The sequence below is a fragment of the Catharus ustulatus genome, chromosome 12, assembly GCF_009819885.2.
Source record: "Catharus ustulatus isolate bCatUst1 chromosome 12, bCatUst1.pri.v2, whole genome shotgun sequence".
In the NCBI taxonomy this organism is placed as follows: domain Eukaryota; kingdom Metazoa; phylum Chordata; class Aves; order Passeriformes; family Turdidae; genus Catharus; species Catharus ustulatus.
Window position 1 is genome coordinate 20,298,381 of NC_046232.1, and position 16,940 is coordinate 20,315,320.

The 16,940-nt window shown below is 45.3% G+C and overlaps 1 protein-coding gene across 2 annotated transcripts in view; it reads left to right on the forward strand.

Annotated features, from left to right (window-relative positions):
- Nucleotides 1-16,940, forward strand: part of IQCH (IQ motif containing H) — a 57,138-nt gene that overhangs the window by 28,823 nt on the left and 11,375 nt on the right. For both annotated transcript variants that reach the window (XM_033070525.1, XM_033070526.1), the window contains 2 exons: nucleotides 10,118-10,238; nucleotides 12,398-12,684. In XM_033070525.1, the coding sequence (XP_032926416.1) occupies nucleotides 10,118-10,238; nucleotides 12,398-12,684 (408 nt within the window). The remainder of the gene's footprint in view (nucleotides 1-10,117; nucleotides 10,239-12,397; nucleotides 12,685-16,940) is intronic.

Below are 16,940 nucleotides of genomic sequence, written 5' to 3' on the forward strand. Positions count from 1 at the left end.
GGACAGGGATACAGGCAGGGATGGAGAGGGATGGACTGGAATGGGCAGGGATGGACAGAGATGGGCAGGGATGGACTGGGATGGACTGGGATGGGCAGGAATGGACAGGAATGGACAGGGATGGGCAGGGATGGACAGGGATGGACAGGGATGGACAGGGATGGACTGGAATGGACAGGGATGGACAGGGATGGGCAGGGATGGGCAGGGATGGACAGGGCTGGACAGGGATGGACACAGATGAACAGGGATGGACAGGGATGGGCAGGGATGGACAGAGATGGACAGGGATGGACAGAGATGGACAGGGATGGACAGGGATACAGGCAGGGATGGGCAGGGATGGGCAGGGATGGACAGGGCTGGGCAGGGATGGACAGGGATGGACAGGGCTGGACAGGGATGGCAGGGATGGGCAGGGATGGACAGGGATGGACTGGGATGGACAGGAATAAACAGGGATGGGCAGAGATGGGCAGGGATGGACAGGGATGGACAGGAATAAACAGGGATGGACAGGGATGGGCAGGGATGGACAGGGATGGGCAGGGATGGGCAGAGATGGGCAGGGCTGGACAGGGAGGGACAGGGATGGACAGGGATGGACAGGGATGGACAGGGATGGACAGGTGGGCAGGGAGGGAACAGGGATGGACAGGGATGGACAGGGATGGACAGGGATAGGCATGGGATGGACAGGGATGGGCAGGGATGAGCAGGGCTGGACACGGATGGACAGGGATGGACAGAGATGGGCAGGGATGGACAGAGATGGACAGGGATGGGCAGGGATGGGCAGGGCTGGCAGGGATGGACAGGGATGGGCAGGGATGGGCAGGGATGGACAGGGATGGACAGGGATACAGGCTGGGATGGACAGGGATGGACAGGGCTGGCAGGGATGGACAGGGATGGACTGGGATGGACAGAGATGGGCAGGGATGGACAGGGATGGACAGGGATGGACAGGGCTGGCCAGGGCTGGACAGGGCTGGACAGGGATGGGCAGGGATAAACAGGGATGGGCAGAGATGGGCAGGGATGGACAGGGCTTGGAGCACCCCGGGATGGACAGGGATGGACAGGGCTTGGAGCACCCTGGGCTGATCCTGAAAATCCCTCCCAACCCAAAGCATTCTGTGATTGCCAAGTGAGCACCTCGCTGCTGTTGTGAGCACCTCGAGCAGTTTGAAATCGCCCTGCCTCCTGCATTTAGCCTCTTTTGAAAGCAGGAATCGCAGCCTGGCCGAGAGCAGAGGATTAAAACGCTCCTTTGTCAGGGAACTCCATTGTAATGATGCACATTTAAACATCAAAGCAGGAGTTTGTGCTTTAATGTCCCGCTGCAGTGTGGGGACCTGGCTCTTTGATAATGAAGATGTGGTGTCACGGCTGCCACACACAAACGGATGCTGGCAGGTTATTACAAAATTCAGCTTCTTGATGAAAGACTATCCTGCAGGCTAGCAGCACTCTGAAAAGCCTCTCCATTCTGCTGGAATTATTAGAAATGAGCCTACATGACTGTAAGCACTAAATTATGGTAATACTTACAAATGGCATCATTTGCATAGCAGTTTAAGACACGCCACCCAGATTTTCCTCAGTGGTGTGGAGCAGGCAACAGATTAAAAATAATGGACCTTGTTGAGTTTGAACTGTGTAAAAATCTATTCCAGCTAAAAGTGAGGCTGATTTTAGATTCCTCATTGGGGCAGCCTTATGGATGGATTTCACCTTGTTAACTTAATGCAGCCTCTGAGTCATCTCAACAATTAATTTACAACTGCAGGAAGGGTTGGATTCATGAACTGCAAAATGTCTCCAAGTCCATTCAGCCTCCTGTGCCCTGCTCAGGTCTGTCAGCAGAGAAATTTCATCCAGAATCCAAATATCCAGAGAGCTGCTGTACATTGTGCACTTGTGGGGTTCTCTGTGCAGACATCTTGCAGTGTGGGAAAGAACATCAGGGTACAAAAAAAATGAATAATTACTGAGCCTCTCTATCAGATTAATTGCATCTTGAAGGGTGAGTGATGATTGTAGGGAGCAAACAAATTAATTTCTAACATCTGCAGGTTTTCTGTGCTAATTCAAGCTTCAGTCAGTCCAGGCACAGCACAAAAAGTAGTTTTGCTGCTATAAAATCTTTTTTTAGAATAGCTAGATAAAGATATCCATAATCATTACTAATGGTATAGCTGGGCATCTCACCCCTGCTCAAATTCTGGAAAATCTCAGCCAGGCTTTGCTGGGAGACTCGAAATTCATGGAAAATTCTCTTTATTGCTGCCACAATTCCTGGCTTTGAGGGATTCTGACTTGTTGGAGGCTGGGGGAGTATCCAAGGAATGGATATGGATATGGATATTCACCTTTTCCTTAGGACTCAAACTCCCAAAACTCTTCCCTTTTTGGGCAAAGAGAACATCACCTTCCTGTTGGCATTGCCTTTTCTTTGATATTTTAACAATTCCCTTTTCTAGAAATAACACAGGACTGCAGGATCCCATCCTCTTATATAACTATGGGATTGTAGTAAATCACTGGATTAAATTACTACTGAAATTAATTTTAGAATTATCTTTTATTACCCTGTGACTTAATTAACCACCAGGACCAACAACAGGATGTGAGTTTATCTAGCAGCAAGCCTGAAAATAACAAAGATCAGGCTGGAGACAAAAAAAAATGGATAAAGGGGAGCTGAAAATGCAGGGATGGAACAAGACACAGGGAAAAAAGCAGCAAATATTCTCTGAATAAACCCTTAAAACTGGTGCTAGCTACACAACCATTTCAAAACTCTCCATTAAATATCTGTCACAGGGGAAAAAAGGGATTTAATGCAGGGCAGCCCCTGCTAGAAAAATGTTTGTATTTTACTCCTCCAGTTGAGTCAGGATTTTGTCTCTGTTTCTTTTCCTTTCAGGCAATAATTCAGTTAATTTATTTCAATGAGGAAATCAGAATATTTTCAAAAGGTGACAAATTTGGGCTACTTTTAATCTGAATCACCTAAAACAAGACTTGGATGCTGCTTGCAGGGTTTTGCATTGATTGCTGTTGGAAAATAGGAATGTAAAATGCTGGATGTTCCTTTAAATGAACCATTTTTGCCCAGCTTTTCAGAGTCTGTGCTGAGTAACAGATGAATTTTGGGATTAGCTGGAAATCAGGAGGAGTGGGGAGCAGATTGTGTCCTGCTTGGATGAATTCCATGCACTGCAGCACACCTGGAGTTCCCACATCTTCTTTCTTCACTGAGTTCAGGAATTCAGATTTGCAAACAGAATCAGGATAAAACCAATCCATCAAAATGTAATTTCAGAAAGGTGCCACTGCCAGCACCCTCCTTTGAACACAGCAGAGCTTCCTAACACTGCTTTTTCCCTGATTTTTTTATTCATTGATCTCAGTGTAACCCATGGAGGGGGTTCTTAAGGAGCCACTTGTGCACATGGATTGCAGGTGTGCTATTTTTTCCAGCCTGAAGAGGGCCAGAAACTCTGACAGATCCCAAAAAAATTGCATCTCCAGCATTTTAACATTTCTTCTACCTGATACCACATTCAACAGGGAAAGAAAAGGAGCCCAAAGACTTCAGGGAGAGAAAGGAGTCGTGCAGAACAATTATTCCAAATAATTGAAATATTCACGGTGCCTGCCAACAATCCTCATTTTATGAAGATTCTCTGCGTGTGATGGGGTGAAATAAAGCAGGGCTGTGTCCCTGGGCTGGGTGAGATGCAGGATCTCATCCCTGAACCACGAGCAGGGGCTGTGCAAGCTGTTGGGCTGTGTGTCCTATTGATTTAATATGCTCCTAATCAGTACATAAAGCTATAGGCCTGCAGTGTTAATTTTTCATATGCTTACAAAGTACCCTTTGATTTTCTGTCACGCGTTAATTACAGCGTTTTGCCATTAAATAGGAAGCTTTGTGTAACTAATTACTAGGTAATCATTGTCTACCGCCAGCGTGCTGTTCCTACCTTTTATTTATTCGAAAAATGCACAGATCTCGCAGTCTGGAACCACTATACCTTCCAGCCATTAGCTCTCACTAATTCATAGCATTATTGTGCTAAGATTGTAGGAGTTGTAATTGTTGTGGTATCAGTGCTGTTAATTACCGGAGTAAACAGTTGAAATGGTGCCAAGGTCTATTGTACAAGGCAGAGGAAAAGGAGGTTTAAATGTTACTTCCACCATCTGGGGACTGGAGGAGAGGCAAATGCTAGAAAACAGCAGTGAGGCAATATCAGAACTTCAGCTCCAGGGTTTGAGGCCATATGGATCCAGAATATTTTGAATCAATTGAATTTAAGTGCCAGTTTGTGGCAATAACAGTGGGGAAGGAGAGGATAAAGCAGGAGCACTAAAGAAATCTGAAATGCCTTAATGTTGGTGCAGCCAATAAAATGCCTGCTTGGATTATTTTAAAAATGTTTGTTTGCTAAAATCCAAAAAGTAACACATAGGCAACTCTGGGAATAAAAGGAGTTTAAGTGTGTGTTGTTTGTGAAAAACAATGCAGGTTTTGTCTGACAATTCCTGTAGCATTACAGCAATTTCCATAAAATTCCTAGGAAGTGACTCTGGGTTTTTCTATATAAGGTTGGTTTTTTTTTTTCTTTCTGAAATCACATTTTTTGGAATTCATTAGAATATTTTTTGTTTAGAGACAGAAAGGAGAGCGAATCACAGAGGTGTATTAAAAATTATAGAGATTGAAATAGGGAAAACTCAATTAGTTGGGAAAATTTTTCATCTGAGGGCATCAGAATTGTTTGTGCACTTGCAGAAATTTCACTGAAATACAGGAAAATGCAGAAATCTCTCTAAAATACAGGAAAATGCACTTGCAGAAATCTCTCTAAAATACAGGAAAATGCCCTCAAATATTCCTGATCTCATTTTGTATCAGAATTAACACCCCAATGTCCTGAACTTACAAATGCTGCCTTTGACATAAATATATGAGGATTGTTTTGAAGAGAGATTTTTGAAGATCATGACAATTGTTTTCTTTGCTCTGAAGGAAGATGTGGGGAACCTTGAACGTGCAGGATGCACCTTGCAAAAGACACAGTTTGGAATATTTATTTGGATTAGAAATCTAATATAATTATCCTAATTTTAAACATTCAGTGGATAAACAAGCAGAATTATTCGAGGAGTTCACACCACCTTGAAGATCTTTTTTCTGGCTGATTTTTGGCAGATTTGATCTTTGATTTCCCTGCATAGATGGTTTCTGAGCAGGGATCTGGCAGCAAATTGCTGCTGCCAGCTTCGGAGTGTTTGCAGGAAATAGCAAGGATCTCTCTTCCTAAACAATCCTGCTTTATTTATTTTTTATAGGTCTGTTAGCAGATGTTGAAGTAGTTCAGGGCACAATGTAAACATGTGCTTTTCAATGGATGGCAAATAGGAAAGTGCACAATGAAAGGAGCACTTGGGAGGGGGTTTGGAGCAGGGTTTTGTGGGTGGTTTTTTTTTGTGTGTGTAGTTGAATTTAGAATTAAAGAAGTGCTCGATGTTTGTGTTCTGAACCCCAGACTGCGGAGCCAGCCCGGCCGGAGCAGCGAGGCCCCATGTGCTGGGAGAAAAGGAGCAGCACTTGAGGGGCTGCAGGTTTGAAAGGGAACTCAGCTCCTTGTTCTGGCAGCCTGTGTGGGGTTTATTGAAGCGTGGCAGATGTGTCCCAACCCCACAAAAACCCCAAAATCCCCCCTGAGCGGGGACAGCGCGTCCGGCTGGGAGCAGGGATGGGCCAGGGAGGTGCAGGGGGTCTGGGCTCTGTGTTCAGCATCCCCTCCATGCAGGCAGCTGAAATGGCCCATTAGCTATCAGGGAAAATTGTCTTTGCTCCTTTCAGCAGATGGAGCAAATATTTTACAAAGCAATTTTACATAGGAAAAACATTTGTGTGCGGCGGTAATGACGGCTGTTTGCCATGATGGGACCTGAGCTCTGAACATGCTTTTCCAGCTCTGGGGAAGGCAAAATTGGCACTTCTCTTCAGCTGAAAATTTGCAGTTAACAGTGAAAAGCCCGGGCTTTAAATCAGGAGGCAAACTTTAAGTGGATGGAGGGTGCTCAGTGTGTTGCTTCCAAAGCCATTCCCTGTTTTTTGTGGATCTCTCCTTTTATTCTGGTACTTTGTGCTTCTGGCCAGCATGGACCTCTCTGAATCAGGAAAAATAAAAAGTGTCCAACCGGTTTTAATTTGCAAAATAGGAAATAATGGCAGTTACTTGGACATTTGGGCAGCAGTCCATGCTTGCTGGAGTCAGTGAGCTCATCAGTTCCCACCCAGGCTGCAGTGAGTTATCCCAGCTCCACTGCTCAGAGAGGAAGGATTGTCCTTACACATGGCAGGAATTGTCACCATGCCACCAAAGTGGCAGGAATTGCCCCAGCTCCATGGGCTGCAGCACTCTGTGCTGACTCAGGAGCTCTCTGCTGATTTTATTCCTCTCTGGCCCCCTCAGCTTTAATTATTTGGAGTTTTTTTCCTTCACTCTGTTTGCTTGCAAGCTCTAAATAATTTCCTTTCCATCTGATTTTTAGCTAAAAGCTCTGGGTCTTATGCATCCTGCTCTGCCTCCTTCTTTCCTCAGATATTTTCTTCCTCTTTCTGTTTCTTCTTGCTATTTATTTATTTCTCTTCTCAACAGGCTTTTCTTTGCTGTCTGATCTGTCTCCAACATCTGCCACTCTTGGTCCTAATTTTTTGTTGCAACTGCCTAAGAAAACCTTTCAAAATTCATCTTGCAGAAGGGTGAGAAATTATTTCTCATTTTGTGGGAAAAAGCTGTATTTTTTTTAATATTTTTTTCCTTCATTGTTATAAAAGGTGCAAAACCAATTTGGAGAGATGCAAAGATTTCTACATGATATAAACAATATTTGGGCTGCTCATTTTTTTCTGCTGCTAGGAAACATCAGCTGCAAGATTTGAACAAATGCTCCCTGTTTCTGTTGAGCCTCTATCCTGGATTGTTTTGGGCCACATCAAGAGATAAAACATTGGTAGGCTCTGCTGGAGATACTGTCCAATTTAAATGAAATTAGCCAGCTGAGCACTGATCCTTTTAAAAGGTTTGACTTCATGAGTGAATGTTGGATCTGGGCTTGAATTTGCCTACTAAAACTCCCTATAATCAGGATTATTGCCTTTTTAGAGCTCACAGTTGCAAAAAAAACCAAAAACAAACCTCTAAGCAGAATTCCAGGTGCTGATCCTTGAAGGGTGACTCCCTTCTGTGAACACCCTGATTGCCCAGGCATTGTTCAAAAATCAAATCTCATTGACTGGAACTCAGATTTTCTTGAATTGATAATTTCTTTAAAATCCTGGCTTGCAGGGTTTGGTGCTCCCTCCCTTCACTGTGGCTGCCCCTGGATCCCTGGAAATGTCCAGGTTGGAGCCTGGGATACTGGAAAGTGGAATGGGGTGGGATTTAAATTCCCAAACCACTCCAGGATTCTGTGATTTATTATCCTGAAGCAGCCACGCCTCAGATGTGCAAAAAACAATTCAGAATTGCAGAGAAAAAGTTCCTTGGAAGTTCTGCCTGATTTTGCAGCCAGGTTTGGGAGGTTCCTTCCACCTGCAGCTCTGGGTACAGCTCAGAATTGTTGTGTCCCATTTAATTAATTCCACAAACTGGGCACAGCCCTCCCAAATTCTCCACACCCAGCAGAGATTCCTGCTTTTCTTTCCCTTGTGATTTATCAAAAATCTTTCAGGCAGACCTCTTGCCTTGTTAGTTTTGATATTTCTGTAGGAATGGCTCAGCAATAATTCAGCACGAGCACAAAGCACACGAGGCCAGTGGGTGTTTGCTCCCAGCTCTGCTGTGTCACTCAGCTGAGCCATCCCAAACCAGAATTCCTCCAGATCCTGAGCAAAGGAGCAGGGTAAAATCCTGGAGTTGGGTTAATCCTGAGTTGGGTTAATTATGTGCTCCTTTGTTTTTGGGTTAATTCTGAGCTTATCTCATGTTTGATGTGCTCCCTTTTTTGGGGGTTAATTCTGAGCTTGGATCTCATGTTTGATGTGCTCATTTTTTGGGGGAGTAAATTCTGAGCTTGGATCTCATGCTTTATGTCCTCATTTGTTTTTGGGGTAATTCTGAGCTTATCTCATGTTTGATGTGCTCCTCTTTTTTTGGATTAATGCTAAGCTTGGATCTCATGTTTTACATGCTCATTTTTTGGGGGAGTAAATTCTGAGCTTGGATCTCATGCTTTATGTCCTCCTTTTTTTTGGGTTAATTTTGAGCTTGGATCTCATATTTTATGTGCTCATTTTTGGGGGGTTATTTCTGAGCTTGGATCTCATGTTTTATGTCCTCGGTTTTTTTTGGGTTAATTTTGAGCTTGGATCTCGTGTTTGATGTGCTCCTTTGTTTTTGGGCTAATTCTGAGCTTGGATCTCATGTTTTATGTCCTCATTTGTTTTGGGTTAATTCTGAGCTTGGATCTCATGCTTTATGTACCCCCTTTTTTGGGGGAGTAAATTCTGAGCTTGGATCTCATGTTTGATGTTCCCCTGTGGTTTTGGGTTAATTCTGAGCTTGGATCTCATGCTTTTTGTGCTCCTTTGTTTTGCCATGAGGTTGTGCTGCTTAGAGTATTGATCTAGTGACTAAAACCATTTTTAACCCCTTTTTTGTGAATTTTTAAAGCTGAGAACAGCCTTTTCTCCTCATTATATGATAGGAGCCCACACATCCCATATCAGCACCACCACCTAAGCACCTCAATACTTTTAAGGTATTTTTCCCCTCAGTCCCATGTGAGGCAGGGACAGCAATTGTCCTTCCATGGTGGAAAATCCCTTTGCTGAAGCCTCAGACAGCACCAGGGTTTATCCAGCTCTCCTGCATGCAGAGTCAATCCCAGATTCCCCAAATGTCCAGAGAAGCTCTGGCTGCCCCATCCCTGGGAATATCCAGGGTTGGATGGGGCTGGAAGGTGGCAGGGGTGGAACTGGATGGGATTTAAATTCCCTTTAAGTTCCCTTCCCAAACCATGCAGTGATTGCAATCATTGCTCCATCCTCCTTCTGGTGAATTCATTTTGAATTTGCATTTTTTGGGTTACTTCACATCATGTGCTCCCATGACAAAGCCCATCTCTACAAACTCACTGCTCTGGAAAAAAACAGCTTTAATTTTTTTTTTTTTATTTGCTATTTTTATCTCCCATTCTTTATTTGCTCTCAGCTGTCAGCCATAAGGTTTCCTCATGTTCCTCCAGAGCCTGAGATGAAGTGGAGGATCAGAGGAGGGCTGGTCATTGCTGCAGCACAGGGTGCTGAGGAGAGGGGATGGAAAGCAGAGGAAAGAGCCCCAGGGGAGCAGGGGGAGCTCAGGAAGCAGCAGAAAAAAGGAGCCTGAAGCAATCCAGTCAGGGTCCTTGCACTTGATATGCTCCTGTTCTTCTGGGACTTCGGGGAGCTGTAAAAGCAGAGCAGTTACTTGCTGTATTTAATGGGGCTGGGCTGTGTGTGTGACAATAAAGAATTTAAAACTAGGAAAAAAGCTGCTTTAGCTGTGGAGTGACTAATCAAATTCCACCAAAGACACAGGCACTTGGGAGTTTGCTACAAATATTTTACAGATTTAAAAGGATATCTCCTGCTTTATTATTCCTTTTTTTTTTTTTTCTAACTAAAGGGTATCTGGGTTGATAGAAGAGCTTAAACGTAGAAGCAGTAAAACCATTTCTGGCATATGTGACTATTTCAATATGCTGCTTCAAAATACAAGCAATGTACAAGTTATTGACTGCTGCTATTGATCCCAAAGCAGTTACCAAGTACTTGGCATTTTCAGATGCCAGATCCAATTATTGATATAAATTATAATGCCAGAGATGCTGTGCTGAGGGGGGGATTGGCTTTCAGAGGAGGACAGTGTGCAGGAGGAGGGAAGAAGAGCAAGTAGAAAAATTAAAAAAGGCTTCCTGACTGTGGGTAAACAGTAACCACATTTTTTTTTTTTTTAGCCTGTTGGAGGCCTGGTTTTTAATCACCCCACAAGCAGTTTTCATTTCTGTAGTAAAATTGCTTGTGGTTCTATTTAATTTGTTTCTGCAGGAGCTAGCTTTGGTGAAGATCTCCCAGGAGCTGCCGGGCCTTTTAGCACAGCACGTACAGCCAGTCAATGAGAAACGATTCCCTACATGGGAAAAATTCCTCCAAACATTTCTTACTCAAGGTAAATAAGACTGCAAAGTCGCTGGGAAGTGTTAGGAGGAGTAATTATGCCATATTGTCTGCCATATTCTTGTTAGTCTTGGGCCCATTTAAATATTTATCTCCTTTTATCTCTCCATTATGCTTCAAATGTTCATTTACCAATGAATTATAGGCCACTGTTCTATCATTCATTTGTCCTATGCAGGCTTTTAATCCATATTAATCCTGGATTCTGAATCCATAAGCACCAACCCCTTAATCCTTGGGTGCTGCACCAAAGGCTGTCACATTTGGGGAAAGGTTTCAGGGAATTCCAGCATGTGAGCTAAATGTGAGACTATTTAATAATAGATTTTTTTATGGGTTTCTTTATGGAAGAGACAAGGATGAATCAAAGCCTTGAAGGTATTTTGTTTTTAAGAGATGCCACTTAACACATCTAGCACCAATTTTATTACACAGCAGTTTATCCCAACAAATTGGCTTATGGCATTATATGCAATGAAAAGGCAAATCCAGAATCCAAGCAGTTCTGCTGGTGATTTTGCTATGGAAAACCAAGCTGGAAGTGATTTCCATGCCAAATTCCTCTTGTGGGTGAATGCCACGGGACCATGATGTGGATGGGAGTGTCCAGGATGAGCTCACAGCAGGATTACCACCCCCCAAATGCCACCATTGCATTTCCCAGCTGTTCTGGGCCTGCTGTGGAGCTGGATTCACTCCTGCTGCCCCTGAGCTTGTTTTTCCAGTCAGCTCTGGGATTGATCCACTTTGGAAGTGGCACTGAAAAGCCACTAATTCAACTTTCTCCCCCAAGAGCTCCACGATTCTGGCTCTGCTGCTCCCCTTCCAGTGATTTATGTGTTGTATCTCCACCCCCCAGAGCTGGTGGCAGCTGAAGGGCAGTGCTGAATCCACTCGTAGATTTACAGTAATTTCACAATTATAAGCTGCACCATTTTGACTGAAATTTTGGTCTGAACCCAAAGTGCAGTTTATAATCAGGTGTGGCTTATATATGGACAAAGAACAAAAAGTTGCTGTTTTAGTTTGGAGGACAGGTGTCTGCTGAGAAAGGCAGGAGCTTCTCTTTGAAATGGAGAATGTAAACCCCCTCCCTCCAAATTATTATAATTTTGAAATCAAGGGGTTCTCAGGCAAAGAGATGGGAATTAGGAATAACAGTTCTTTGCTAGGGAAATTAAAATAGAAATACAGCACTACAAAGAACAAACCCCAAACCCTGACACAGTCAGAGTACAGCCTGACACCCGTCAGGCAGGGTGTTGGCAGCAGTCCCATCCCATGGTGGCTGCATCCTCCTGCAGTGACAGATGTGGCTCAGCTGGAGCAGTGCTCCTGTACAAGGTGCAGTTTCCCTCCGGAGCTCCAGTGGGGATGTGGAGAAATCCGGTTTTCCTCTGGAGTCCAGTGGAGAAAGGGGCTCCCTTAGTGTCCCAAAACCTCTGTTTTTATCTTGGTAAGAAATGTTGGGCTCTTCCCCCTGGCTGGAGCAACTCCCAATGGGATGCAGTAATTTTATCAGTGCCACAGTGGGACTCAATGGCCATGAGCAGAAAATGACTGGCTGGAGGGAGGATGGGTTGTGAAAAGATAAAGAACACTGCCCCAGCTGGTTTATAAACATGGCCATGAACAGGAGATATCCCATGAGATAAAGAACACTGCCCCAGCTGGTTTATAAACCATGGCCATGAACAGGAGATATCCCATGAGATAAAGAACACTGCCCCAGCTGGTTTATAAACATGGCCATGAACAGGAGATATCCCATGGAGATAAAGAACACTGCCCCAGCTGGTTTATAAACATGGCCATGAACAGGAGATATCCCATGAGATAAAGAACACTGCCCCAGCTGGTTTATAAACATGGCCATGAACAGGAGATATCCCATGAGATAAAGAACACTGCCCCAGCTGGTTTATAAACATGGCCATGAACAGGAGATATCCCATGAGATAAAGAACACTGCGCTGCCTGGTTTCAATGGATGCCCATTAGCAGAGTATCTCCCACAGAGATCAGGATCACTGCCCCACCCTCAACAGATGATTTCAGAACAGAAACCTTTTATCACACCCTGTATTGTAAGATGTGGTTTATAATAATGAAATTACTGTAATTCCCAAAGAATTCCTTTTCCAACTGCAGGAGGAGTGATCGAAGCCTTCCCGTGCTCAGCCAGCGTCACCAACCTGACAGTGGATGTGCTGATAGAGCCCACAGGGGAGGTGACCCTGCTGGCAGCTGGGGATCAGCTCCATGCTGAGGGGCCCCTCAGATCCTCTGGCACCAGCATCCCCCAGCGCTCCGTGGATCCTGAGGTTCTCCAAGGTCTCTGCTGGAAAATTGGGGAGGCCTGTAAATCCAGAGGAGTGCTTGGCTACTTCTCCGTGGACTTTGTGGCTTTCAGCCATCCCCAAACCAGGGAGCAGCAGGTGAGTGGGGCAGGTTCTTACCTCACCCTGAGACTGAGAAATTCCAGCTTCCTGTGCAGCTCCCAAAAACACCAGGAGAAAGCTTTGCCCTCTGGAACAAAGCATTTCCAAACTCTGGGGAAAGCACAGCATCAAATGTACACCTGGTGCATCTCCTTGGTTTTCACTCTCATGACCTTGTTTTCTTCTGGAATATTCACTGAGTGTTTAGGATGTGTTTGACTGTAAAAAGGAACATCCCTGGATTTTAAGGCTGTGGGGAACTTTCAGGTTTTTGGTAACTGACAGCACTGCAGGGTGGCTCTGGTGAACCAGAGAATCAGAATAATCATGGAATGGTTTGGGCAGGAAGGAACCTTCAAAATAATCTCATCCCAACCCCTCATTCTCACTCCTTCCACTATCCCAGGTTTCTCCAAACTCCCTCCAGCCTGGCCTTGGACATTTCCAGGGATCCAGGGGCAGCCACAGCTTCTCTGTGCCTCCTCAGTGGTTTGTGAGCTCTGGGATCCAGATCCCAGCTGGATTTGGTATGGATAGACACAGGCATTGTAACCAGAACTCTGGATAAGCCATGTTGGACCAGTTCCATGGGAAGTTGCTTTAAAAAGATTTAGGGATGACATTCTCACCCAGGGAAGTCCATGGGAGTTTTGCCAATTGCTTCACTCAAGCCAGGAGGTCACTGAAATGCAGGAATGCTTCCTGGATTATTAAAGTTGTGACATTTCCTGGCACAATCAAGGACACATTAAATCATTCAGGGATTCTTGTGGCTTAGAATTCCTATCTGTTCCCTCTTGGTTTTCTTCCTTTTTTCCCAGCAGATTTTTACCTTAACATTTCCTCTGTTTATCAGCATGTACCACAACTTTAACATTATTTAAGCACAGGTTTTTAAATTTAACTGGATGTGGAGGCAATTAATGAGGCCATCTGTCTTGGGAGAGAGAGAGAGATCACACAAAGGCTTGTGTTCCTGCAAACACCATTTTTTTGGCAAACAAGAAATCCTATCAGAGCCTTGGAACATTTGCTCCCTCCTTGAATGCAGTAGGTGGGAGGCTCAGATGCATTTCCTGGAAGTGCAGGATACTCAGGAATTCTTTCCAGGTGTGTTTTACAGAAAATAATGATCTTTGCAGCACTAGGAGCAAAGGATGGATGAGGAACAGTGTGTGTTGTCACAGCTCAGTGGGAACACAGATCCAAGGGGCAGGGAAGGCTGGGACTCCACGAAATTCCCTGTTTGCCTCAGGAATCTCTTTCCATCTGAGGTCAGGCACCTCTGAAGCTGAGGGGAGCTGATTTCAGTGTCCTGGGGAAGGAGTGGAGAGGCATAATTTGGAGTGAATCCCTTGTGATTCCCACTTTATTTTCCACAATGATCATCCCAGTGAAATCCTGCCCAGTTTGACTGTCAGATCCCAGCTGGGAGCTGCACCCAAATAAATCTGGATTCAGTGGCAGTGTTTAAACACATCAGCTTCCTTACACAATAATTTGGAGAAGCAGGATCCTAAGCCACCTTTCCCATGGCTCTGATGGTTTTTGCTCAGCCCCAGCCTTTCCCAGCTGCAGTGAGGGAACACTGGATGGGGTTGGACAATTCCCACTGCCCCAAGCTCTCCAGACAATTTAACATTTCCAATGTGCAATTTCCCCAACCATCTCCCAACCCTCTATCCAGCAGGACAGAGGAGTTCAGAGCCCTAAAACTGAATCTTTTGGGTGAGCCCCAGACTTTGTCAGCTGCAGTGAGGGAACACTGGATAAACTGCTGGGGTTGGACAATTCCCAGTGCCCCAAGGTCTCTCCAGACAGAACAGAGCTCATTTTTTATGTGCAATTTCTCAACAAGATCCTCTGTTCATCAACCATCTCCCAACCCTCTATCCAGCAGGACAGAGGAGTTTCAGAGCCCTAAAACTGAATTTTTTGGGCTAGCCCCAGCAGCAGTGAGGGAACACTGGATGGGGTTGGACAATTCCCAGTGCCCCAAGGTCTCTCCAGACAATCTAACATTTTTATGTGCAATTTCCCAACAAGATCCTCTGTTCATCAGCCATCTCCCAACCCTCTATCCAGCAGGACAGAGGAGTTTCAGAGCCCTAAAATTGAATTTTTTGGGCTACCCCAGCCCATGCCAGCAGCAGTGAGGGAACATTGGATAAACTGCTGGGGTTGGACAATTCCCAGTGCCCCAAGGTCTCCAGACAGAACACAGCTCATTTTTTATGTGCAATTTCCCAACAAGACCCATGGTGTTATCATCAGCCATCTCCCAACCCTCCATCCAGCAGGACAGAGGAGTTTCAGAGCCCTAAAACTGAATTTTTTTGGGCTAGCCCCAGCTGCAGTGAGGAAACACTGGATGGGGTTGGACAATTCCCAGTGCCCCAAGGTCTCTCCAGACAGAACAGAGCTCATTTTTTATGTGCAATTTCCCAACAAGATCCACTGTTCATCAGCCATCTCCCAGCCCTATATCCAGCAGGCCAGAAGGGTTGCAAAGCCCTAAAATTGAATTTTTTGGGCTAGCCCCAGCCTTTCCCAGCTGCAGTGAGGGAACACTGAATGGGGTTGGACAATTCCCAGTGCCCCAAGCTCTCCAGACAATCTAACATTTTTATGTGCAATTTCCCAGCAAGATCCTCTGCTCATCAGCCATCTCCCAACCCTCTATCCAGCAGGCCAGAGGAGTTTCAGAGCCCTAAAACTGAATTTTTTGGGCTAGCCCCAGCTGCAGTGAGGGAACACTGGATAAACTGCTGGGGTTGGACAATTCCCAGTGCCCCAAGCTCTCCAGACAAATGAACATTTTCAATACGCAATTTCCCAACAAGATCCACTGTTCATCAACCATCTCCCAGCCCTATATTCAGCAGGTCAGAGGAGTTTCAGAGCCCTAAAACTGAATTTTTTTGGGCCAGCCCCAGCAGCAGTGAGGGAACACTGGATGGGGTTGGACAATTCCCAGTGCCCCAAGCTCTCCAGACAATCTAACATTTTCAATGTGCAATTTCCCAACAAGATCCACTGTTCATCAGCCATCTCCCAGCCCTCTATCCAGCAGGCCAGAGGAGTTTCAGAGCCCTAAAATTGATTTTTTTTTGGGTGAGCCCCAGCCCTTCCCAGCTGCAGTGAGGGAACACTGGATGGGGTTGGACAATTCCCAGTGCCCCAAGCTCTCCAGACAATCTAACATTTTTATGTGCAATTTCCCAACAAGATCCTCTGTTCATCAACCATCTCCCAGCCCTCTATCCAGCAGGACAGAGGAGTTTCAGAGCCCTAAAACTGAATTTTTTTGGGCTACCCCAGCAGCAGTGAGGGAACACTGGATGGGGTTGGACAATTCCCAGTATCCAAGGTCTCCAGACAAGCTGACATTTTCAATGTGCAATTTCCCAACAAGATCCTCTGTTCCCCAACCATCTCCCAACCCTCTATCCAGGAGGACAGAGGGGTTGGAGAGCCCTAAAACTGAATTTTTTGGGCTAGCCCCAGCAGCAGTGAGGGAACACTGGATAAACTGCAGGGGTTGGACAATTCCCAGTGCCCCAAGCTCTCCAGACAGAACACAGCACATTTCCAATGTGCAATTTCCCAACAAGACCCATGGTGTTATCATCAGCCATCTCCCAACCCTCTATCCAGCAGGACAGAGGAGTTTCAGAGCCCTAAAATTGAATTTTTTGGGCTAGCCCCAGCTGCAGTGAGGGAGCACTGGATGGGGTTGGACAATTCCCAGTGCCCCAAGCTCTCCAGACAATCTAACATTTTTATGTGCAATTTCCCAACAAGATCCACTGTTCATCAACCATCTCCCAACCCTCTATCCAGCAACCCAGAGGAGTTTCAGAGCCCTAAAATTGAATTTTTTGGGCCACCCCAGCCCATGCCAGCAGCAGCCACGAGATGGCAGCCGGGTGAGAGCCTGCAGCACCGCCCCAATCCATCTCGTGCAGAGTTTCAAAGTCATAAAAGCCACTCTCTTTCCAATGCCCCAGCTGCATTAATATTTTACTAATTGACATTTTTACAGCATCACCCAAGCACTTCTTTAAAAATAGCATGGGTGCTGTTTGCAATGATGCAGCCGTCGATAGCAGCTGCAGATAAAACAGTTAAAGCAGGGAGAGCTGAGCTGTAATTTAGTAACTCTTTAAGAATTTATGTTTCCTTCCCTTCTCAAGTTTACATCCTAAAGCTGAAGCGTTTTTATGGAAGCTGTAAAGAATTCCAGCATAATT